This window comes from Columba livia, chromosome 28 (assembly GCF_036013475.1).
Source record: "Columba livia isolate bColLiv1 breed racing homer chromosome 28, bColLiv1.pat.W.v2, whole genome shotgun sequence".
Classification (NCBI taxonomy): Eukaryota; Metazoa; Chordata; class Aves; order Columbiformes; family Columbidae; genus Columba; species Columba livia.
Window position 1 is genome coordinate 980,071 of NC_088629.1, and position 25,354 is coordinate 1,005,424.

The following is a 25,354-nucleotide window of genomic DNA, read 5'->3' on the forward strand; positions in this document are numbered from 1 at the left end:
CTCGCGGTGGAGCAGGAGCCGCCGCCATTTTGGTTTCGCTGCCTCGGCTCGGAGCACAGGGCCGAAGCGGCGGCCGGTCGCTCCGGGTCCCGCCCTGGCCCCGTCCGCGCGGGCGGCCGGGAAGATGCGGCGCGGAGGAGCCCGTCCTCGGCCCCGGCCGTGTTGTCGCTGACACGGTAAGGAGCGGGCGGGCGAGAGCGAGCGGGCGGGGACTGGGGACCGCCTCAGGCCCGGAGCCCGGGGGGAGGGGAGCCTGGCCGGGGAGCCGCCGCGGGGGCCGCCCCGCCCCGCACCGGCGCCTCAGGCGCGCGCTGCCCCGCATCCCCACCGCACCGCGGGCCTCCGCGCCTTCCCGCCCCGCCCGGCGGCGGGGTTTACCGGATCCCCGGGGCGTGTGTGTGGAGGGGCGGGGGGGTCCCGGTGGTTGCGCGGGGCGGTTGCGTGAGGCGAGGCGGGGGATCCCTGACAGGCGGGCGCGCGCCGGGAGGGGGCGGGGGGATCCCTGACAGGCGGGAGCGCGCCTGGGCGGGGGGAGCGGGGGATCCCCGGCCTTGCGGGGCGGGGAGGGGACGGGGGTCCCGGTGACAGGAGCGTGTGACGGGACAGCCGCGGCCTGTGCCCTGCGGGGGTGGCAGCGAGGGCCTGACAGCCGCGCTGGGGCCGCCCCGGGGCGCGGGGGGGCGGGAGATGCGCTGACAGCTGGGCCGCCGCCGCGGGGGGGAGCGGGGCAGCCCTGGCAGCGACCCCGGGGAGTCCCGGCCCCGCCAGGTGCCCGCGGCGCCTTTCAGGCCGTTTCCCGGTGCTGCGAGTCTCCACATCCCCCGAAGTTTTCATTTTTCTGGTGGTGCCTCCCTGATGGGGGTTGCTGAGGTGATGGAGCCGGGGGGGGCGGTTCTCGCAGCTTTTCTTTGGTGCTTTTGGGGATATTGGCTATTTTAGATCGGTGGCTTATCGACTTTTCTGCTTGCAGTCCTCCCCCGAAATCTTATTTCTGCATTTTTACTTCTGTTGGATTTCTCATTTTAATGATGAGTATTTTGGGACCCTCTTTCCCTGAAAATAAGGCATGGCCTTATATTATTTTTTTGCTCCAAAAGATGCCTTTTTAAACACGTATAGCTGCCTGGACACTTTTTGAATGAACTCTAACTAGGGCTTACTTTTTGAAGTAGGGCTTATATTTTGAGCATCTTCAAAAATCCAGAAAAATCATGCTGGGGCTTATTTTTAGGATAGGTCTTATTTTGGGAGTGATTCTTATTTGATGGTTGAGCCTAATGCATCGTAGCCTTGCCCGTCTCTCAGCTCAGAAGCCAAAATGTGTTGCTGTCCTTTTCTTTCTATTAGACAGTCTCCTGACTTTCCGACTTCTGTTTCTCGCCCTGGGTTTGTGGTTCCTTCACCCTGTTAATTACTTAGCAGAGAAGAGAAACGACTTGGAATGTGGGTTTCCATCGCATGGCCTCGGGACACACATTCATTCTCCTGGGAGTTGCGCCTTGTCAGGAGCCACTAAGGGAAATTTGAGATAGTGGATCCTCACACTGGCTTTCCAGGCTCGGTAGGAGAGTTTTGGGGAGCGCGGTAAAAATCTGTGGCTTTACCTTCATACATTTCAACAGAAACACTTAGAATTTTCGAGCGCAGCGCACCTTTTTGCGTCCTTTCCGTGTTTAGTTTGAGCGCCTTCCTCGCCTTAGTGTAGACCGCACCTGCCAATAGGAGGTTTTGCGAGAACGTGGGAGTTTGGAGGAGTTTTTGGGGTGAATCCTTCAAGACTTGTGTTTTCACGTGGTCATTTTTGAGGAGCTGGAGCCCATCGCTGGTGCTTTGCCTCTGCGCGAATGGGAAGTTCTGGCAGCTGGTTGAACATATGGGTAGAGATGGGCTCTAAAATCATCATCTGGCTGCCTATTTGAGTTCTTAAGAAGCGTTCTGACTCGAAAATGAAAGCGTCAGTAGCTTTTCTAAACTGTACAAGACAGATTTTGTCTTATTTTGAGGGGGGTCTAAGTACATCTTGGTTTTAAAGACAAAATTATCGCTGCTGCTTTTTGGACTTAAGTTGCATTTGATTGCTACGGGCAGTCAAGAGTCATCTAAAAAGCACTTAATGCTAAAGTGATAACGAACAGTAAAATATTTCGAGTCGTAATTTACAAAGAGAAGTTTGTTTCCAGTTGTTTTCAGAAGTTTAAACTGTCCTTGAGGATGCGAAAAACAGTTTAAGCACTTGGTGCAAGAGATAGATAGGCTTGTCGATATCAATTATAATGCTGCTGTCACGAGAGAAATAGAAAAATGGCACATACAGTTACTGAATCTCAGTTATTTTTAAATAGATATTGTTGTGAAATGGATTGTTGACTTAAAAAAAGAATTAATGTGCACTGCCATTGGCAAGAGGTTGAGTTTTGTCGTTGTGGACACGTTTCTTCCACTCCAGTGGGTCACGTATGTCATCTCAGGAGAAAACAATACCAAATCTGATATGCAGACCTAATGTGGTTCTTCTGTGACGGAGGAATCGGGATTTATTGCTCATTTTCTGTCTCACGGCACTACCTGTTGTGCAGCACGGCTTGCGTGGGGCATAACCAAAGGCGTCGGATGCGCGTTTTGTCGGGAGCTAAAGGCAAAGTACTGGGTTGACCGTGTCCTTTATGTTATTTTATTAGATGGGTATAAATATCAGAGGGTTTTGTTTAGAAAAATCCATTGAAAGACATTAGATGTAGGGGTGGGCTTCTCAGGAAGTTCCTGATTCACAGATTTAGAGGCTGGGAGGGTATGTTAGCGGAATGGACCGCAGCACACGTTGGGCTTTTTCATGCTTTTCCCTAGGCAATCAGTATTGGCTAACGGGGCTAACAGCATAAGGCTGAATGAACCCTGGGTCCCATCAAATCTGGGCTTTGTGTGCGACGTTTAGCAATTTCATATCAACGGTGAAACAACATTATTGGGCGAGTCAAAATTCAGTCTTGGGTTGCCAGACTTTTTCACAGAATCCCAGAATGTGAGGGGTTGGAGGGCCCTGGAAAGCTGATCCAGTGCAATCCCCCCCGGAGCAGGAACACCCAGATGAGGTGACACAGGAAGGTGTCCAGGCGGGTTGGAATGTCTGCACAGAAGGAGACTCCACAACCCCCTGGGCAGCCTGGGCCAGGCTCTGCCACCCTCACCCCAACAAGTTGCTTCTCATCTTCCAGCGGAACCTCCTGTGTTGCAGTTTGCACCCATTGCCCCTTGTCCTGTCCCTGGTTGTCACCAGAAGAGCCTGGCTCCATCCTCCTGACACTGCCCCTTTCCATCTTGATCCCCAGCAATGAGTCCCCCCTCAGTCTCCTCTTGTCCAGCTCCAGAGCCCCAGCTCCCTCAGCCTTTCCTCATAAGGGAGATCTAGACAGTTCTTAATCTTTCAGGGATCAGTATCATCGGATCTGGTGCTTTGTAAGTCCATAGTCTGTTAAACAAGACTTACAAATCAGCAGAAGAAATGTGGAAAACAAAGACACAGATGTACCGTATATCTCACAGGTAAATATGTTCATTTTAAGTCTTGAAAGTACCAAATTGGGGGAGTTCTCAGGGTAAATTCATGCAAGCAGCAAGTGCTAAGGAACGGGAACAAGTGAAAAATCAAGGTACAGTTCTGGGCACCTTGAGGACGGTGACAGGAAACTTGAACTTGATGAGCTGGGGAAGAAAAATATGTTTTTGGGATTCAAAGAGTCGAGATCTAATCAGGTCCCAGTTCTGAGAATAATCAAATCGGCCGGTACGTGTTCTGTGATTTCGGGGAGGGGGGTAATTGGAGAGTCAGAGAGACAATTACAGTGATCGAGGCAGACTGATGATTAGGTCCAGGATTAGCATTTTTGTTGTCTGTGTGGAGAGGAATTAATGGATAAACAAAGTGACCTGCTATGAGTTGATGAGAGCCATCAATTTGATGACTTTGCTTCTGGGATAGTTCCTGATTCTGTTTTATAGCAGAATAAGATTTTAACACAGTTCTTTAATTCTCAGTGTGCACTTAGTCTCGGTCTTGCAGTTTCTAAGGTCAGTGTATAAGTGAAATTACCTCCTTAAAATCTTGTTATCAAGCAAATATAGAGCCAAATACAGCACTGTGGGATGGTGACTCCACCTGGGCAGCCTCTTCCAACAGCCCTTTGGGGAAGAAATTACCCCAGATTTCCAACCTCAACCTCCCCTGGTGCAACTTGAGGCTGTTTCCTCATTGAAACCTTCTGAAACCATTGACACTCGTTTGGAACCGTCGGAATGGGTTTTTTATAGCGTTTCTTACCATTTGCGTTTAATTCTTGTGATGCTGTTCTCGGTACGTCGCTGCTTTGGTTTTTTTCCAACCTGCCTCTGATGTATTGAGCTTTTCAAAATGTTAGAGATATTTTAATAAATAAAAATAGAGTGGGATACCCAGAGTTTGGTTGTTCTGACACGCTGTGCACATTGCCTGCCCGCCGGGGATTTGAGACCCTCGCAGGAGCACATTGACTCCAGTCAGCTTCTGCTTTAGTTTTTTATGGCAGTTAAGATGAAAAAGCTCCCTCTAATATCTCAGGATAACTAGGTTAATTATATATACATAACAGTGTGGGCTTCTCAGTTCCCATGCTGCAGGATGTACAAATTAGTGTGTGAATATATTGGGTGATTTTTTTTCCTGCTCTCCCATCCTTCTTCCTGAATTGTGGAAAGTCCTCAACTAAAGAGCAGGTTTTGTGGCATGGTGGGAAACCAGTGCATACTTGGGTGAAGCTCAACTTTCCTAGTGGCTCAGATGATTAAAATCGGTTTGTCTGTGATTTCTGGGTGCTTTATAATAGGTTTCATTAGCTGGATCATTCCTTAGATGCAGCCGTTTCAGTAGGTCTGGACTAAGAGCAGCTGGGCTCTGCTTTTCAATAAAAACCCCTTATTTTGATGGTCAATATTAAAAGCCTTAATAATTACTTGAAGTGCCCCGTGGATTAACTTGAATTTGCATTATAATATTCATACACTTTTGATTTTCACCAATCATTTAAAAGTGGTTTTACAGATAAATTGTATTTTTGTAGGAGGTTACGGGAAGGTTTGGTGTTTTGAAACATCGGCTGCGTAATTGCGCTTGTCTGAATATGCAAAATATTAATTTCTGCTAGAAAATGAAAATTTCCTTCTGTCTCTACAGAGTAAAAGATGCTGGCTGCCAGTAGTGGAACAGATCTTCTGTGGAACACACCTCTGTAAATCTTCCCTCCAGTTACCTGAAGGCAAATATTCCGCCTGTGATGGACCCTCGGAATACTGCTATGTTAGGCTTGGCTTCCGATTCTGACGGGTTTGCTGGGAAAAGCCCCTCTGTGGCAAACGTTGGCACGGTGGTGGGCAAAGGGGAAGCCGAGCTAGAAAGTTGCGCCAAGGAAGAAGACGACGGCAAGAAGAAGAACCGGGAGGGGACCAGCGCCGAGAATGGGAAGAACGAGGCTCTGAGCGACGCGCAGCAACAGTTTTCGGTGAAAGAAACCAATTTTTCCGAGGGAAACTTGAAGCTGAAGATTGGGCTTCAAGCCAAGCGAACGAAAAAGCCTCCCAAGAACCTGGAGAATTATGTGTGCCGGCCCGCTATAAAAACCAGCATCAAACAACCCAGAAGGGCACCCAAGAGTGGGAAGATGACAGATGAGAAGAATGAGCATTGTCCTTCGAAACAAGTGAGTCGTGTATTTATGTAGCGTTTTGCAAGTCCTAGTAAATTTAAACTCGATTTAAAAGCAGAGTTGCAACCCTCGATTTCAGCAGGGCAAACTTCGGCCTTTTCAGGCAATTGCTGGGGAAATCCCATGGGCAAGGCTGCTTGAAGGTAAAGGGGCCCAAGATAGTTGGTTAGTGTTCAGGAACTGCTTCTACCGGGCACAAGATCAGATAAGAGGGTCATTAGGGGCAGTCGGCATGGATTCACCAAGGGGAAGTTGTGCTTGACCAACCTCATTGACTTTGATGAGGACATAACAAGGTGGATGGATGATGGCAGAGCGGTGGGCATGATCTACCCTGACTTGAGTAGGGCATTTGACAGTCTCCACAGCATCCTCACAGCTAAAGTGAGGGAGTGTGGTCTGGATGAGCGGGGAGTGAGGTGGAGTGTGAACTGGCTGAAGGGAAGAAGCCAGAGAGTCGTGGTCAATGGGCAGAGCCCAGTTGAGGCCTGTACCCACTGCAGTGCTTCAGGGGTCAGTACTGGGGCCTGTATTATTCAATATATTCATCAATGACTTGGATGAGGGAATAGAGTGACTGTCAGCAAGTTTGCTGGTGACACCAAGCTGGGAGGAGTGGTAACACTGGAAGCTGTGCTGCCATCAGAGACCTGGACAGGCTGGAGAGCTGGGCAGGGAGAAATGTAATGAAATAGAACAAGGGCAAGTGTAGAGTCTTGAATCTGGGCAGGAACAACCCCAGGTTCCAGTGTAAGTTGGGGAATGACCTATTAGAGAGCAGTGTAGGGGAAAGGGACCTGGGGGTCCTGGGGACAGCAGGGTGACCATGAGCCAGCACTGGGCCCTTGTGGCCAGGAAGCCAATGGGACCTGGGGTGGGTTAGAAGGGGGTGGTCAGTAGGTCAGAGAGGTTCTCCTGCCCCTCTGCTCTGCCCTGGGGAGACCACACCTGGAATATTGTGTCCAGTTGTGGCCCCTCAGTTCCAGCAGGACAGGGAACTGCTGCAGAGAGTCCAGCGCAGGGCAACAGAAATGTGGCTGTGGATTTGCTGTGCTTGTCTCTAGTGTTTGGGTTTCTGTATTTGAAGGAAGGAAAATTCCTTGACTTGGTACCGAGAGCACATGTTGCTGCTGTACCCAAACCTTTGTCTCTCACCTGCTGTACCCAGATTTAAGTTTTCACTGAGGAAGGGGACCTTCCAAACAAATAATCAAGAACATCCCGAGTTGGAAGGGACCCACAGTGAAACAAGTTGGAACGCGCCTTTTTGCTCCATCTCCTCGTTTCTTTCTGAAACTGCTGAGTGCGGTATTGTGTAGTTCTTTTTATTGCCCTTGGTTATGTAGGAAAGTTTGCTGATGAAATCACAGCCACTAACTGCGGATTTGTAAAGGAAAAAGTAACCGAGCTAAAGAGGCGTTTTGTTTTCTTTCTGAACAGTCTGAGAATCTTTTCCGCAGGATCTGGGACATAAGTTTTTGTCTTAGTCTAATTATACAAAGTCTTTTGGAACAAATATTTTAGTTTTTAAAACACAAAATGGTATTGTGTAACCTAGACCTTTTGCACAGCTTTGCACCTGGCTGAAACCCACCATCCGAAAGGCAGAATGATACGGAATAGATCTGGATATCTTGACTGAAACTGCTTGTGATCCCAGAAGAACTGGTTTAAACTGTTACGTGCCATAGTCATCAGTGAAGCGGCTTGAAGTCCGTGCTTGTTTGCAGCCATAGAAGGGGAGTTAGGCATAAAACACCTCCAAGATGTTGGGATTTGTTTCTTGGTTTTTGCTATTTTTTCTGTGACAGAATTGTTAGTCTTCACAAGCTTCCCTGCCTTAAAATCCAACTCGATGCTTTCTCTGGGATAAAACTGCATTTCTTCAAGTCCAGCGGTGACAGAGGACGCTCTGCTCCATGGAACCGCACAACCAAAATACCGAATGTGCTGCAGGTAAGTCCAGCGTGCAGCACCAGGAGCAAAACGACAGCGAGAGACTAAATAACCCATTAATAGAGCTGCACGTGAACGTGGCCACACCAGCCATTGAAGCTTTCAAGTGCTGTGGGCACTGAAAACCACTTTGGAATGTATTTTGGACTTCAGATCTCTCCTTCCCATCTCACAGAGCGATTGTTTGTGCAACAGAAGATATTTCAGGAACGCGTGGCACCTCTTTATTCTGACACATCACGGCTCCTCGCCTCCCAGCCGGTGTTTTGTGAGGATGAGGGGTGGCTAATTTGGGGGGAACTTCCTAAAATGTGACGCTCCAGCATCGTTTCCATCAGCTCGCAGCTGCCACGGAACAGCCGGGCTCAGCGCCAAGCCGCTCTCCGGAGAACAGAGTCTTTTTCACGCCACGGCTTTCACACCAGCCGCCGATGCGACGGGTGGGTTTTGTTCTGCGACCGCAGCAGGTTTGGAGCCACCCGAGCCCACCCGATGCTCGGGGCCACCCTCCCTCAAGAGAATTTTGATAGTGACGTTATCGCTGTTCTCATTACATCTTTTTTCACTTTCTGGAAACACATTTGGGCTTGTAGGGCAGTGATGGTAACAGTGAGTGAAACTGCGTTTTCAAGGATTTTCATGTGGACCTAATAAAGAAACAGGCAGCGATGCACACATGGGCTGATCTGGTTTTGCTCATTTTTAGATAACTTTCTTAAAAGTACTTGTAGTTGGCGTGTCCCAGCACTGCTGCTGTGACTGGTGGCCACCGCGCCGGCCCTCGCAGCGCATTGCTCGGCCCCTTCTCCGTGCCATGTGAGGTCTTCAAGTGCTGTCACCCTATAAATAGCTAGCCCAGTGTTAATGGGTTTTTAAAATAAACAGCAACAGTATTTTTGGATAATGTTTATCGTTGGGGGACAGATTAAATGGTTTATGTTTGAGGACTGGGAGTGAGCTTGGGTTTCCTTAACATCAGAAAAGCCTTGACGTGTCCACTGAAACAGATTTGCTTGAAAATGAATAGGATCATGAAGCATGTGTTTATATACTTACCCCGTTATCAAAAGCGAGTATTAATCATCTCAACATAAAGAGATACTGTGTTACTCAGAGAGGGTCTTTGTGCTCTGTTCCTAAAGATTTTGTTTTTATGATTAACTTCTAGGACCCTTCAAAGTCGTACAAGAAAGCCGGAGAAGCTGCAACAGTTGAATTACGTGTGGAAGAAGGTATACAAGTAGAAACAAATCCTTTAGCTAAGAAAGTTCCCCCATTGCACTCTGAAATGACCGATTATATAAAGTCATCTCCTCCGACCCTTATCAGTAGCCATAATTCTGACTTAAAGGATAGAACACAAATTAACGGAGCGACAACTGTAACAGAAAAATTGGCTCAACTTATCGCAACTTGTCCCCCTTCGAAGTCTTCCAAAACAAAGCAGAAGAAGCCTGGAAACGGAACCGCGTCTGGTTTGCTGAAAGACTCTGGGAAGAAGCTGCCTGGAACCGTAACGGCAAGTGGGTTAGTTAATAAAGATTTGGTAAAGAAATTGCCGGGATCTGGTCTTGCAGTTGGTTTGGTGAATAAGGACTCAGGGAAGAAGCCGTTAGGGATCGGTAGCGCAGCCATATTGGTGAACAAGGACTCTGGGAAGAAGCCACAAGGAATCGGCCCGTTAATCGGCCTGGTTAACAAGGACTCTGGGAAGAGGCCGCCAGGGATCAGCACCCCAGCTGGGTTAGTTAACAAGGATTTGGGAAAGAAACAGCCGGTGACCAGCTCCGCAGTGGGATTAATCAGCAAAGATGTTGGGAGGAAACTTCTGGGTATCAGCACTCCAGTGGGATTGACTAGTAAAGAGCCTGTCAAGAAGCCGTTGGGGATTGGCGCTCCGACAGGGTTGATTAACAAGGATGCCGGGAAGAAATTGTTGGGAATAAGTAGTCCTACAGGACTGGTGAACAAGGATTCGGGGAGAAAGATGCTGGGAACTGGCAGTCCGGCAGTTCTGCCCAACAAAGACTCCGGAAGGAAAACACCAGCGATCGGCAGCCCAGCGGGACCAGTTAACAAGGACTGCGGGAGGAAGATGCCGGGAATGAGCAGTCCGGTGGGGCTGGTGAGCAAGGACTCTGGAAAGAAGCCGCCAGGAATGGGCAATCCGGTGGGTTTGGTTAACAAGGACTCTGGAGCTCTGAAAGCAGATGCTCTCCTGCCCTCCTCGGAGCCCTTTGACCTTCCTTGCAGTTCAGACCTCAGCAGCCTCGAAAGCCATGAGACTACAGATTTACTGAAGGAAAATACCACTAGCAAAACGTTTGAGAAGCATAGTATGAGGCAGAGTAAAGAAAGCATCTTGGACAAATTTTCGATTCGGAAAGAAATCGCTGATGTAGGCAAGGAGATGTTTGGTGAAGGAATCTGCGTTCCACAGGATGCTTACTCAACCGGTGAGAAAGGGATTTACGAAACGTCAAAGCACGAAAAACAGCCCCCAGTATATTGCACTTCGCCAGACTTCAGAACAGGAGGCGCCTCAGACGTATCGACGGCAAAGTCCCCGTTCAGCGCGGTGGGAGAGGGAAACCTCCCGTCGCCTTCACCCACGGTGTCTGTTACCACCTTGAACAGGAGCCTCTCGACGACGCTGGCGTCCAGCGCGTTGCATTTGAGTTCCACGGCGGATCTCTTAGAAGGCATCTCGGACCAGATTGGCAAAACCCAGTTTTCCTCTGGCAGTACGCTTCTGAATATTAACAGAACGTTGAACCACGCTCTGAGCACTGATTTTAAAGGTGCTGATAAAGATTTGAATGATTCGAAAGCTGCTTACGTAGAAACTTCAAGAACTAGTCCTTCTACAGGGAAAAAGCCGATTTTGGCAGCTGAAACAAACATCCATGCTACTGTCACCCCTTCAGTAGTTAGTTTTACGAGCTTGTTTAGCAGCAAGCAGTTCCTAAAGATCGGTGCGATAGCTGCAGCGGATAAATCCTGCCAAGGAGCAAAAAACCTGAGCGCTACTCAGCAATCCAAACCTCTAAAGAAAAGGAAAGGAAGGAAGCCACGGTGGACTAAGGTGGTGTCACGAAACGCCTGTCGACCTCCGAAAGGTCTAGAACTAGAAAGGTCAGAGCTTTTTAAAAATATTTCCTACAGTGCACTATCGAGCGGGAACTTGGAGCAGGCCAAATTCTTGAAAAACATAGGATCGTCTTCATTCGTGGAGCACGAGTTTGTCAAGCATCAGTTGCCAAAGCTGAGCGAAAGCAGCGGACAGTCTCTGGCGCTGTTAGCCGAGGCTGACAAGCAAACTCCAAAGTTCTACAGCGCTCACAAACAACCCTCTGGTTTGTGTATGTCCGACGATTTCTTGCCTGATATGTATAAACCCAAAAGGGGAAGACCGAAATCCAAGGAGATGCCGGAGCTCGAAGGTCCTCCCAAAAGAACTCTAAAGATCCCAGCGTCCAAAGTCTTTTCGATGCAGTCGAAAGAAGAGCAAGAACCTCCGATTTTGCAGCCTGAAGTAGAAATTCCCTCCCTGAAACAGAGCTTAGCAGGACAAGCTTTTCCCAAGAAGAGAGGGAGACCTAAAAGGCAGATCAGGTCATCCATTAAAATGAAGCCACCTATTCTTTCTGTGGCACCTTTCGTTGGAACAGATAACTCGAGCAAGATGGAATCGGAGAGCGATCAGCACCGAGGCGGGGACTTTTTTGAGCGAAAGGACCAGCTCCGAGGGCCAGAAGAAGTCCAAAAACCTCCCATTTGCAGTATGACTGATTTGGAAGTAGACTCGGACAGAAAAGTCGCCAAGAGAAATAACGGACAGTTAATGAAAACAATTATCCGAAAAATAAATAAAATGAAGACCCTGAAGCGAAAGAAGCTTTTGAATCAGATTCTGTCTAGTACAGTGGAACCAAATAACAAAGGGAAAGTGCAATCGAAACTCCACAACACAGTGTCGACCCTTGCTGCCACGTTTGGTTCGAAATTAGGCCAGCAAATAAATGTCAGCAAAAAAGGAACCATTTATATAGGAAAAAGGAGAGGAAGGAAGCCTAAAGCTGTCCTGAACGGTATTTTAACCGGCAGCTCTGCTGGTTTGGCGGTTCTGGAGAAGTCAGCTCAACAAATCCCGGGGACGTCACTAGGACAAGTTCTTCCCCATCTGCTGCCTTCACCAACGACTAACTCCGAGATTCTTCCGTCCCCGGTTTGCTCGCAGTCGTCCGCGGTGAGCGGGGGCCAGAGCCCCGCGGGCAGCGACGCGGGCTTTATCGAGCCCAGCTCGGTGCCGTACTTACACATCCACTCCCGGCCAGGGAGCGTCGTCCAGACCCTCGCCATGAAAAAAGCCGCCAAGGGAAGGAGGAGATTATCTCCCCCGACGCTGCTGCCAAACTCTCCTTCTCACCTGAGCGAGCTGACGTCGCTCAAAGAGGCCACTCCGTCCCCGGTGAGCGAGTCCCACAGCGACGAGACCATTCCCAGCGACAGCGGGATAGGAACGGACAACAACAGCACTTCGGATCGAGCCGAGAAATTCTGCGGGCAGAAGAAGAAAAGGCATTCGTTCGATCACGTTTCCCTCATCCCGCCCGAAACTTCCACCGTGCTGAGTAACCTGAAAGAAAAGCATAAACACAAATGCAAGCGCCGCAGTCACGATTACCTCAGTTACGACAAGATGAAGAGGCAGAAGCGAAAAAGGAAAAAGAAGTACCCTCAGCTTCGAGGCAGGCAGGACCCGGATTTCCTCGCCGAATTAGAAGAATTAATAAGTCGATTAAGCGAAATCCGAATAACCCACAGAAGCCACCACTTCATCCCGCGAGATTTACTGCCTACCATTTTCAGGATAAATTTCAACAGCTTCTACACTCATCCTACTTTTCCTTTAGATCCTTTGCACTACATTAGGAAACCTGATTTAAAGAAAAAGAGGGGCAGGCCTCCCAAAATGCGCGAGGCGATGGCAGAAATGCCGTTCATGCACAGCCTGAGCTTTCCTCTCTCCAGCACCGGGTTCTACCCCTCGTACGGCATGCCTTACTCTCCCTCTCCCCTCGCGGCCGCTCCCATCGGCTTAGGCTATTACGGAAGGTACCCCCCGACTCTTTATCCTCCTCCACCCTCTCCTTCTTTTACTACCCCCCTCCCGCCACCTTCCTACATGCACACGGGCCACTTGCTTCTCAACCCCACCAAATACCACAAGAAGAAGCATAAACTTTTACGCCAGGAGGCTTTTCTCACGACGAGCCGGACTCCGCTCTTGTCCATGAGCACGTACCCCAGCGTTCCGCCCGAAATGGCTTACGGTTGGATGCTGGAACACAAGCACAGGCATCGCCATAAACACCGCGAGCACCGTTCTTCGGAACAGCCGCAGGTTTCCATGGACACTCTGGCGGCGAATGGCTCCTCTAGAACGGTTCTGGAGTCCTTGAAGCGCTACAGGTTTGGGAAGGAGGCCGGGGAGAGGTACAAACACAAAGACAAACACAGATGTCACATGTCGTGTCCACACCTGTCGCCTTCCAAGGGTTTGCTAAGCAGAGACGAACAGTGGGTGCGGAGGGAGCCTTCGGAGCCTAATTCCTTAGCGCTGGGGCTGCAGACGCCGCTCCAGATTGACTGTTCGGACAATTCCCCAGCTCTGTCCCTGGGGGGATTCACTCCGAGCTCCGAGCCGCCCAGCAGCGACGAGCACACCAACCTTTTCACAAGTGCAATAGGCAGCTGCAGAGTCGCAAACTCCACGGGCGCCAACGGCCGGAAAAAATTAACGGACAGCCCGGGACTCTTCAGCGCTCAAGACAACGCGTTAAACCGCCCCCTCAGAAAGGAGCCCTTGCCCTCTAGCGACAAGGCGCTGCAGCCGCTGGCAGGTAAGGGAGCTCTCGCCGCGCGCGCTTTCCCGCGAGTCTCGCTGCTTTACGTTGTACAGATGTGCTAGAAACGGAGGGCAGGTGTCGCTTTGGCTCTGGGAACCCTTCCAGGTTGGATTTTGGTGAATTGCGGTTGAAATTTTGCGCGGGAGCGTCTCTGTTCTGTTAAAGCAACATTGGTGTAGCGTTTGGGACAGACTCACGGTGTCTCCTTGTTGAAGAACCCCTTCCCACCAGCACTTTCTTGCTCTGTTGTAAAGATACACTAAGGATGCTTGCTTAGGAAAAGGCCTTTTTCCATACCATTTTTCCTGGAGAAATGAGTTAAAATTTCTCTTTGTTTCTCTTTGTTTCAAAGCTCGGTTGCTTGCGTTTAGACCAGCTACTAACATTGCCATTGAAGAAAATGCTTCCTTTCTCCTTTCTAACTCTGTTTTAGTTATTTTGATAACCTCTGCGGCCATAAAACTTTTGCTTCCTGACTCGAGGCCGCTCGCGACACCTCCGAACAGTCACTGAGTGCTGCTGGGGATGCCCGAGAGCAAAACTCGCGATGCCGGGTTATTCAGAGCCGGGAAACGCGTCTTACCCTCCAGCAAAACCCAGGCAGAGCTGCACAGAAAATCACGACGATGCTGCCGGGGGGTTGGGAAGAGACCTCTGCTCTGAAATGTATCTAACGTGAGACATTGTGGTACAAATCGCTTTCCCTACTGGCTTCAGTGGCGCTTCGTGCTGTACTTCGTTATTCCAGGTGTTTGCGGGAATGATTTTCACATTTATCCGCTTCTTTAATTGCCGTGGGCACGGTAGAGAAACCGTGTCACAAAAGACAAACCTGCGAAAGACTGAGAGCGGCTCGTGCTCCTTCTGTTGCTGGATAAAGAAGCCTGAGAGCTTCTCCTCCCCCTCCAGAACCTGCCCACGCTCTCCCTTCACATTCAAGTCATTTCTCCAAAAACACTCGTGACTAAGATTTCACAGAGCAAACCACCCAGTAGTGAATAATCCGAATAATTAATAAAGTGCATTCCTTACTCTCATCTTCCCCCTTGTGATGCTCCCATTGCGGTGCCTCCTGCCGCCTCCCTGCTCCCTACCAAAGGCTTTTTCCTCTGTGTTTTCTTTTGGCGTTTGGAGGTTTTACATGTTGCTGCTTTATTTGAAGGGCAGGTGGAAGCGACTGGTTTGGTTTTACATGTTCATATTACTTCGCAGTATTTCATGTTAGTAGAAGTCCTCGGGGCGGGGGGACGTGGCAATAAATGCGCGGGATTGCTCCTCCTACAGCCGCGGCAAGAGGAATTCAGAGGGTTCCGTTTGCGTGTTGCGTTCTGGTTTTAACTGCAGAGCTGGGTTGTGATTCTGAAACTATTACCAGGAAGGACTTGGATGCGTTTGTGCACTTCAGAAAATAGTGCAGGTGGAGAAGAAAACTTGTGGTGCATTAAAGACTGTTTCCTTGTGAAACCAGATCCGCTTTAGGTGCATCCTCAAGGAAACGCTGAATCGGAGCAGTTGAAACGAGTAGTCGGAGACCAACTTTTAAAAGTGGTTCTGCGTGATCCGGAAGGGGTATTCCTGATATTTTATTTCAGAAGTATCCCATATGGAATGTTTTGTCTCTGAGATGTTTGTAGAACACTGTCACCTGTTCCTCTGCCGTTCCCAGCGGCCTTTAGTGAACTTCTACAGCTTCACACCGCGCGTTGTTTCCAACAACCGATGGCTTAGCAGGAGCTGCTCACAATTCCTGGAAGGAAAGGGAAAGAAAAACCAACATCGGCTGTTCCAAGGGGATCGGTGCCATGGAAAAGTCTTTCCAGCCTCCGTTCCACCTACAACTCCAAGGAGCAGTTGGAGGCGCGCGGTCACGATCTGGTGTCGCAGCTGCAGTCCGGCCTTGCTCTCCGCTGCAGGGCCAGGCTCTCGGTTGCAGCGCTGCTCTCTCCATTGCAGCACTGCATGCCCCATTGCGGCACCACGCCCTCCGCTGCAGCACTGCGCTCTCCGTTGCATCACCACGCACCCTTTTGCATCGCCACGCGCTCCGTTGCAGCACCGTGCACTCTGTTGCATTGCCACACGCTCTGTTGCAGCGCCACATGCTCCGCTGCAGCACCGTGCACCATGTTGGAGTGCCACACGCTCCATTGCAGCACCGTGCTCTGTTGCAGCCTCACTCTTCATGGTGCAGCCCCTCTCCCCGTTAACCGGGGCCGTTCCCGCCCCGCTCTCCCGGTTAACCGGGGCCGTTCCCGCATCCGCTGCGGGCGGGGACGCGAAACAAACGACGCTTGGGAGCCCGGGGCAGCGGCGCCCCCTGCCGGTCGCTCCGCGCCACTGCCGATGAGTCCGCGCTGTTCAACACCCCGCAGCCCTTTTGGGGAGGAATCACCCCAAATCTCCCACCTCAGCCTCCCCTGGCGCAACCTGAGGCCGTTTCCATTCATCCTGATGCTCGTTCCTTGGGAGCAGAGCCCGACCCCCTGGCTCCAGCCTTTTCACCCTGCGCGTTGGAGGAGCAGAAGCCCCGTTGAAGAGCCCCCAGCACGATGCCACGCGGAAAAATCCGAAAATCTTCACTAGGAATGGGATTTGTGACTTGAGCCAACGTCCAGCAGCCTCGGGATTGTGCCCTCGTTGAGAAATAATGGAAAATAAACCCATCGATCTGCCTTGTCGAGCAGTTAGAATATTTGGAGAAGTGATATTATTTCTTCTATCAATCGAATGTAGCTTAGGTTTTACACCATGCGCTGATAGCATCCATGATTTAAAAGAAAGTGCAAATTTTGAGGCAAGACAGCATCTCAAAGGAGATTTTCCTCAAGATTTCTAGGAAAACACTTGGATTCTCCCATCGTCTTGTACCTCAGCATCTCTGTTGACACAAAAGCTCGTTTGCATGGGCGCTAATTTGCGGCCTTGATGTCGAGCGGAACTTCATCAACCTGCCGTCTCGTTTCTTCGGAGTCAGTGAAGAAGGATCAGAACTGACCGCGCAGCGCCCAGCAGACTTACCACAGACAACACCTGGAAACTCCTCTCGCTATCGGCAAATGCGTCTTTGCCAGTTTTGCCACTTCACATTTCAATAGTTGTGAGATTCCTGGAGCTTCTGGAAGCGGTTTGGAGCGCAAGCAGCACTAAGCGTGCTCGCCGCTGCTTGATGTCATCTGTGATAAGCCAATATCTAATGACTTTTGGTAACAGCGAGCGCTGTGCCGCCAGAATACCCAGCGAAACGTTCTGCAGGCACCTAAAATCCAGTAATGTCTGTTTGTAGATAATAATCTGTTGCTTGTTTACACCCTGGAATTCTGACGTATTTGCCATGGCCGACCGAAACCAAAATACTATTTTTTGTTATTGTGACAAGATCCGTTGTCTCTCTGTTTTGGGTTTATTTTTACTTATTTTGAGCCATGTCCTCCCTGTGTTTCTGCCCTCTGAGAATGTCTTTCTTGCTGGTCCATTTCCATCCTTCTCCACCATAGCAAGTGTTCCTAAAGCTAAACCAGAGTCACCTCAGTTCGACTGGTGATTATGTTGGCGCTGCCGGACTGAAATCATTGTTGGTTTTTGTGCTTTCCAGGCGCTTTGCCGACGCAGGACAAACCTCCCCAGCGACAGCCGGAGAGCACAAGCTGCAGCCCTTCCCGGAAGAGATCGACGTCCGAGAGCGCGTCTTCCACAGGCAAGTGGCATTTGGATACCGGCTTCTGTTCAGAACCACTTTCCCAGGGCCTGCGCTACTGCAGGCAGCAGACACTGAGCTTTTTCCCTTATGTTTTAGGATGCAAACGCTGCTAATTGGGTTGTAGAACGGGGCTGGTGCTTGTAGAAGCAGCCACTTCTGCAGCAGAACGGAGTTTGGTTCCTCGCCGAGTTGAACTAGTCTTTGTAAAGCTCAGTGCTTTAATGCTAGCAAGACCCCCAACACTACAGTTCATCAATTAATTAGATTAATAAATTAATTCCTCCAAGCTTGACTTACCTACACAAAAAAGTCCATAACATTGACCAATTTTGCATCCTTAGGTCCCTTTCCCATTAGAATTTGTTCTAGAAATTGGCGTTGTTGAATGTTCAGGGCAATTCTAAGATACCAAATGCTGTCGGTATTTCCAACTGTGATGTTTTAATTCCAACTTGCTTTGATTATTTGACCACGTCTCGAGCCTCTTTCACTCTAAACGTGTGTGTTTGTTGCAGGGGCCGGAGCCCCGACCCGGGGAGCGCGGCTGGCGAGCGGCGCTGACGACCCCGTGGACGGTTTGTTGCAGCGCATGGCGCAGCACGACACCCAGAGCGCTCTGGACAAAACCTTAGAAGCCGTCATGGCCAACGTGGCCGTTCCACCCTCAGCCAGTCCTGCTCGAAACCACAACCGGGAGCGGGCGCTGGGCAAACAGGACGGGCTGGGAGCCCCGGCCCTTCCCGGCAGCGATAGCAACATCTCGCTGCTGGCGGACACACTCCCGGACACCTACTCCCCGCATCACCTCAAGAGGAGCGTGGTGGAAGCCATGCAGCGCCAAGCGCGCAAAATGTGCAATTACAACAAGATCCTGGCGACAAAAAAAAATCTCGACCACGTCAATAAAATCCTGAAAGCCAAAAAACTGCAAAGGCAGGCGCGGACTGGGAATAATTTTGTGAAGCGCAGGCCGGGGAGGCCCCGAAAATACCCGCTGCAGGCGGTGGTTTCCATGCAGGCGTTCCAGGCGGCCCGGCTGGTCAGCCAGGAGTTGGAGAAACGAGAGGAGAGCAGCAGCCCCTTGCACCTGGGACCCGACACCATCACGGACGTGATCGAAGCCGTCGTGCAGAGCGTCAGCTTGAACCCGGATCACCGCAAAGGCTGGAAGAGGAAGAGGTGGCTCGCGGAGGAACAGGCCAGGAAGCGGCAAAAGTCGTTAGCGGAAGACGAGCAGGAGAGCAATAAGAGGTAATTAATTCCCTTAGTTTCAGCAAGCTGTGAATTAATCCTGCTCTTCGGAGCGCTGCTCATGATGTGTTTTTATTTAGGGTTTCACTTTAGAGGGAACCAGCGTCTGAGTTTTAAGGATCCTTAGGGTCTTAGGCTCCTGAACACACCCCAAAATGTGTGGAATCGGGTCACCTCAAACGGTCGGGTTTGTGCTTGTGTCTCAAGCAAGTTTGATGGCTTTGTGAAGAATATTGAGTTGGTAACAGGTTTGCTGATGAAATATCCTGGAGAAAATGGTTCCTTCATCACGTGCAGAACAAGGAGCTGTAAGAGCTCCATGCACCGCAGGAACGAGCGTGACTCATGTGCGTTCCTGATACGCACAAGCAGCACAGAGTGTGGGGCGAGATGAGTTGATACACAGCAAATAAAGAGAAAGACCAAAGCAGCGAGGAGGTCAGAGCGGACCTAAGAGTGCAGGCCCTGCCTAGGAAAAACCACCCCAGAAATGCGTCTCTGCTCCGATCGTCACGTTCTGATCTCCAGCGTCTTCGGTACAAACAGATCAAATCCTTCCAGAAATCTCCTTGTGTGTGTTTGCAGAACAGTTCTGAAGAATCCCCACCTGTTTATGTTTCAGGAATTAATATTGTAATACAGGCGCTTAGATTCACAGAATTGCTGGAACCACATATTCAAGGGGTGTGTTATGTGGCTGAGAAATGGTTCACCACATCCTATTTTTAGAGCACAAAAGCCGATAGCAGAAGCCACCTTCTGAATTACTCAACTGAGGCTCCGCGGGGTGAACGCGAGCAGTACAAATAACATTCTTTTGGTAGCAACAACATCGCTATAAAAGGATCCTCCATTTTTTACATTGATGCGTTGCCGCCGCTTGGTCGTGATGGTTGAATTGCATTTTGTGAAATAGCTGAGACTTCAGTCGTTCAGAAACACGAGTGTTTTCTCCCTGCTGACCGTATTCCAGAGAGAAATAAAGAAATATGATCCAAAAACCTCCTTTTCTTGCAGTTTCTCTGAGGCGGCAGCGGAACCTCCCAGTCCACACGACGCCCTTGGGAAACCGCCCGAAGCCGAGAACACGGAGCAGCCTCTGCCGCCTGTGACCCAGCGGGAGAAGAAAGCCCCTCGGCCCCCAAAAAAGAAGTACCAGAAGGCCGGGCTCTATTCCGACGTCTACAAAACAGCCGAGTAAGTAAGAAATACCCCCAAAAACCAATATCCCAGTGGAAACGGTCTGCTTGTAACTAGAGCCACAAAGAGGAGCTGAAATAAAACCAGCAACTCAGGTCAGGCCTGTGGGAAATCCCACGCGTGATAATGATCAGAATGTGACCCGGTGGGGATTTAAAATGTAGCCCCGGTGATCTGAAAGTCTTTTTGAAGGAGGTAAGAGAAGTTTCGTTGGACGATCTTCACGGCCACGGCAGTAAATCGCTGTTCAGGTGCTGAGCGCAGTGGCTGCTTAAAAGGGGCCGTTTGTTTTCTGTTTTCATTTACGGAATAGTGCCGACTGGTTGTCTTTCGCGTGATAGAATTTCAGTAGGTACCCTCGCCATTGCCCAGTTCATCTCCTTCACCTCCTATGAGAAGTTTAGAATAAAATTCCAGCGTTCTTGTACATTTTCCCTGGTTGCCCATTAGAAAGTGGACATCCCCCATTTCCCATAGCCAGCCCACCTCTGCTTCCCCTTGGAGTTGCATCAACTTTCAACAGCGTTTGAACAAATGTGTACAAGTCAAGAATTTACAATATGATCCGACAAAGCGAAATCAGCAGAACAAGCCTCACTTTTTAATGATGAAGTTTACTGCTGATTTAACTTGCTGTTCCAGCCTTCAATATAGTTGTCATCGGTATATTGAATATTTATTTCCAAGTCTTTTGGAGCGCTGCGGTGCGTCCGTGCCTGGATTAAACCAGACAATGCGCTTTTGCAAATGGCACGTGTTCCTTCATGTGATTTTTCTCTTTCCTGTGTCGTCCGCAGCCCCAAGAGCCGCCTCATCCAGCTGAAGAAGGAAAAGCTGGAGTACACGCCTGGGGAGCACGAGCACGGCTTGTTCCCGGCCCCCATTCACGTCGGTGGGTCCTTCACCTGTGCTTCGGTGACACGGAAATACTGTTTGCGCTTCGCTCTCTCCCTTTTTTCTCTCCTTCCTTTTATGTTACCACCTCGCCAGGTCACTCGTGTCTTTCAGCACGTGAACGTTACCAAACCTCACATTCAGCTGTGGGTTTTGGTGCAAAAGTTTGGCTACGTGAACTTTCTTCTCATATCTCGTTCACCGTAAGAAAATACCAGTGTAGTTTAAAACTGCTGTAAGTTAAACGCAGTGCAGTAGTCTCCTTTTCAAACCGATACTGCAGTAGAATAGCCAGGGGTGGTTATGGCTGCTCGTTAAACCTCAAAACCAAAGCAAGCAGTAATGCATTTCCCCGTGCGCTCTGTGGTGTCTGTCGTGGAGCTCCTGTCATTGCCCAGCACAAACCACAACTGACTGATTTTGCAGGTCTTTGTTTCAGCTTTTAAACTCTGTGATGACTTTTTGGGGTTTTTTCCTTCAAGTACCATCGTGCCAAAAGAATTTGGGAAATTCCACCTTGTTCCGTAGAAATATTTGTCCCGTCAAACGCAAACGGTCGGTTGGTTTGTCTTCCTTAAGGGAATGTTCTGCCCGGGGCACAAGTTTGACTTTACAGAGGCCGTAGCAGGTGGGGAGGTGGAATCTGCCCGAAGCGGTAACCGCAGAGAACACGCTTCACAGCTGGAGCTCTTCATGGAAATCCTCGGAAATGGGGCCTTTCTTGGTTCCTTTCTGAATTGGGCCATATAACCGTGATGTGACCCAAGCGCCTGGCGGGACGCTGGGTTTCCAGCGCCACAATCGCGGAGCCCCGACCTCGCTTTTCGTTACTGTAGCTCCTGCAATGAAGATAAAGCTTAGGTTACTCCGTTTAACCACAGAAATTTAGGGCTCCGCACCAGTGCCGACTTGTCGAGGGCTGGAGGGACCTGAAAGGGCCTTTTGTTTCACCGCTGAGGTCATAGAAGTGAAAGCAAATCCCCCAGATTTAGCTCTTTCCTGGAACCTGCTATGGAGAAATAAAGCATTGAAAATGCAAAGTGATTTAGGAGTGAATTGGAAGGAAACCATTCCAGTTTTCCTTTTCCAGCGGTGAGGGCGAGCGTGTGAATTTACTGAAACCCCAGATGTAAAGGCGCTTGGTAACGTTTAGAAAAACAGGGAGAATTGGCCGTGGGGCTGACGCCTCATCCTTGGTCACTGCTCGCTGCAATCTGGTGACAACAGAACCGCTGAGAGCGGGTTTTAATCTCCTCGAACTAACCTAGCGCTTGGTCTTGTCTTAACAACGTGGGGAATGGGGCAGTTTTCTTCTTCTGGAGGAGTGATGGTAGATTTTAGAATAGAATAAATCTGCACTGAAAGCAGTTAACTCCTGCGTAAGACGAGTTTCACTTATTGCTGAGCATACCGATGGCCTGCAAGTCTTCCTGAAACGGTTAGAAATGTGTTTGCCAAGTCTGAATTAAGTCTCGTTTGGTAAAGGCCGTAGGAACAGGCTTGGGTACTATTTTCCAGACTAATTCAGTTTCCTCGAGCGCATTGTTCTGACTGAGCACCTTGCATGGGACACACGTGCTGGTTTGGGGGTATTTTTAAGGCGTATTCGTTCTCTGTGCTCGCACCAACACACAAAGTGCTCTGGGAGTATTCTGCTCCTCTCCTTTGTGACTTCGAGCCGTCGAGAGGCCCTTTGGCCTCTTGGGATCTACAAACAGGAGCATGTGCAACTCATAAACCTTTTCTTTTGCAGGAAAGTATCTCAGACAGAAGCGAATCGACTTCCAGCTGCCGTACGACATCCTCTGGCAGTGGAAACACAACCAGGTACGAGCGAGAACGTCACCGCGCGCCGAGGGTCTGATCAGAGATCTTAGAAAACAGCGGGATTCTTACACGAGAACTGTTGCTACATCCTGTATTTTGATGAATATTCTTGTTGCTGCCGCTGTACAAGGCAAAAAATCATTTGCATCTGTACTTAATGGGAATCATTTCCATTACTGCATCTCTTGCAAAGTAGCGACCCCGCGGGTTCCCGCGGCACGAGCGGCGCTGATGTGCCCGCAGACTTTTATTTTGGTGCCGCGCTCCCCAGCGAGCCGCATGGAGCCGCCCCGGGGGGATTCGGATGTTCTGCCAGCAGGCTGAGAAATTTCAGGCCCTATTTTTCTTGGCCCGGCCCCAGCCGAGTGGAATTTATTTGTCACTCGCGAGCTGAAATTTTCCTGCTGAGGAAAAAGAGAGAAGTCGTCGAGCGGCCGCGTTCTCTTTCAAGGGCTTTAAATATGCGCAAACCTAAAAATAGGAAGGGTTTTTTATTATTATTTTGTTTTTATTCCTGAGAAGTTTCCACTAAGCCATTTAACAAAGGATCTAAGTCTAGAGGGGGAATGTGTCCCCAGCTTTCAGCCGTGGAACCTCAGCGTGTCCATGAGCAAGGCAAATTCCCAAGCGGTCGCGGCTCCGACTTCTCTTTGTAATTCAAAGATAACTCTACATTTCTGTGGCCCCTACCTGGAGTCACAGCTCTGTTCAGCACCTTAATGTTTCTTTTCCGCTGAATTTGAAGTGTCAGCGTAAAGGAATTCTGCCCAAGATGCTTTAGATTCGCATAGTTCTTCTTTTCAATATGGCAAAGAGCATCGTTCGGAATGGTCTGTCCTCATGGTACCTGTTACCTGGATCAGGTAGCACGGGGAAAATAAACAATATATTAGGAAAACTGCTTAGTTAACTCATTAAGCCCAAGTTCTACTATTTGCTGATGTCTGAGCCTAAAGAAGAGAATTCAGACCCATTTTCTCGTAGCAACTACAAAACCGTTCCATAGTTACCGAACATTTCCCTGAGTCCTGTGAGGAGCAGCTGCTCACGCGATGTAGTAACATTTTCTTTCTCTTCCTTTTAGTTGTATAAAAAGCCAGATGTTCCGCTTTATAAAAAAATCCGTTCTAGTAAGTAAAATCTTATTACTAATACATGTTAATGGTGGAGTTTTCACGCTCCCCCCCTTTCTGCCGTGCTCCTCGTCTTGCCAAAGACACTCCCCCCGCTTTCTTTGCTCCATCTCATTAACATTAAAGTATTGTAGCTAATTAGTTCTGTTTTCGCACCTGGCAAGAATTCTTTTCCCTGTTTGGGTTTGGTCTTTGTGTGTTTCTCCTCCAGATGTCTACGTGGATGTCAAACCCCTTTCCGGCTACGAGGCCACTACCTGCAATTGTAAGAAGCCCGATGAGGAGAGCGGGAAGGGCTGCGTGGAGGATTGTCTGAACAGGTGAGAACCAGCTCCACAATTCCAGCATCATCGGTTCTTTCACATCCACTCCTAATATCTTCAGAGGAAAGTTGTGCTGGCTGCAGCCCCAGCACTGAAACTCTCCTGACGGAGCACACGGGGTGTTTGCTGCTGCGGAAACATCCCCCAGCTCTTTCGTCTTGATCCCCAGCAATGAGTCCCCCCTCAGGCTCCTCTTGTCCAGCTCCAGAGCCCCAGCTCCCTCAGCCTTTCCTCACACGGGAGATGCTCCACTCCCTCCAGCATCTTGGTGGCTGCGCTGGACTCTCTCCAGCAGTTCCCTGTCCTGCTGGAACTGAGGGGCCACAGCTGGACACAATATTCCAGGTGTGGTCTCCCCAGGGCAGAGCAGAGGGGCAGGAGAACCTCTCTGACCTACTGACCACCCCCTTCTAACCCACCCCAGGTCCCATTGGCTTCCTGGCCACAAGGGCCCAGTGCTGGCTCATGGTCACCCTGCTGTCCCCAGGACCCCTGGGTCCCTTTCCCCTACGCTGCTCTCTAATAGGTCATTCCCCAACTTACACTGGAACCTGGGGTTGTTCTGCCCAGATTCAAGACTCTACACTTGCCCTTGTTCTATTTCATTCAATTTTTCCCCTCCCAGCTCTCCTCTCCCACTTGAGCACACCCAGCAGCTCCCTGTTTAACCATGCAGGTCTCCTGACTCCCTTTCTTGACTTCCTACATGTCAGGATGCTCTGATCTTGTATGATGGATCTACGTTTCCTTGTATCATCGATATAAATTTCCCCGTATCATAGATCTAAATTTCCTTGTATGATCTAAATTCCCTCACATCATAGATCTAAATTTCCTCGTCTCAGACCTCAACCAGTGCCGCTCACCTTCCTTTGACTCCCTCGTCGATTTTCTTTAACTCTTACCCTTTTGAATTCTTTTTGAGGATGATCTTTGCGGAGTGCTCCCCCAACACGTGCCCGTGCGGCGAGCAGTGCTGCAACCAGCGCATCCAGCGGCACGAGTGGGTGCAGTGCCTGGAGCGGTTCCGCGCCGAGGAGAAGGGCTGGGGCATCCGCACCAAGGAGCCCCTCAAAGCCGGCCAGTTCATCATCGAGTACCTGGGGGAAGTCGTTAGCGAGCAAGAATTCAGGTAGAAATATTTCTTGGGGATTTGTTATCGCTGCTGGGAAATCCAGGGGGAAAAATGAATGGTTTTGGGGTCACAGGCGCCAGAAGGCTCAGAATTCAGGTTTTCTGATCGGCTTTGGGTTTGGAACGCGTCGTCTGCCACGTCTGCTCTGTCGGTGCCACAAATGAGGGGAATTTTGACATGGTTTGGTGCAGAATTTGAACCGCACGAGGCAGAAGGGGCTGGAGGGAAAGGAGCACAAGTGGAGCATTAACCGGTGAAAAAAGAGATTATCCTGTGAAGTGTGTGGCATCACCA

At 49.9% G+C, this 25,354-nt stretch overlaps 1 protein-coding gene across 3 annotated transcripts in view; it reads left to right on the forward strand.

Moving 5' to 3' along the window:
- Nucleotides 1–4: 4 nt before the first annotated feature.
- The window catches only part of ASH1L (ASH1 like histone lysine methyltransferase), a 36,516-nt gene continuing 11,166 nt past the window's right edge, over nucleotides 5–25,354 (forward strand). The window contains exons 1-11 of one of the 3 annotated variants that reach the window (XM_065042900.1): nucleotides 5–176; nucleotides 5,204–5,726; nucleotides 8,857–13,594; nucleotides 17,193–17,294; nucleotides 17,813–18,548; nucleotides 19,566–19,745; nucleotides 20,546–20,640; nucleotides 22,396–22,469; nucleotides 23,554–23,599; nucleotides 23,814–23,922; nucleotides 24,851–25,057. In XM_065042900.1, coding sequence (XP_064898972.1) covers nucleotides 5,304–5,726; nucleotides 8,857–13,594; nucleotides 17,193–17,294; nucleotides 17,813–18,548; nucleotides 19,566–19,745; nucleotides 20,546–20,640; nucleotides 22,396–22,469; nucleotides 23,554–23,599; nucleotides 23,814–23,922; nucleotides 24,851–25,057 — 6,710 coding nt within the window. In that variant the 5' untranslated portion in view covers nucleotides 5–176; nucleotides 5,204–5,303. Of the gene's footprint in view, nucleotides 177–5,203; nucleotides 5,727–7,575; nucleotides 8,129–8,856; nucleotides 13,595–17,192; nucleotides 17,295–17,812; nucleotides 18,549–19,565; nucleotides 19,746–20,545; nucleotides 20,641–22,395; nucleotides 22,470–23,553; nucleotides 23,600–23,813; nucleotides 23,923–24,850; nucleotides 25,058–25,354 lie in introns of those variants that run through there. The other 2 variants (XM_065042901.1, XM_065042902.1) reach the window with 2 other exon arrangements.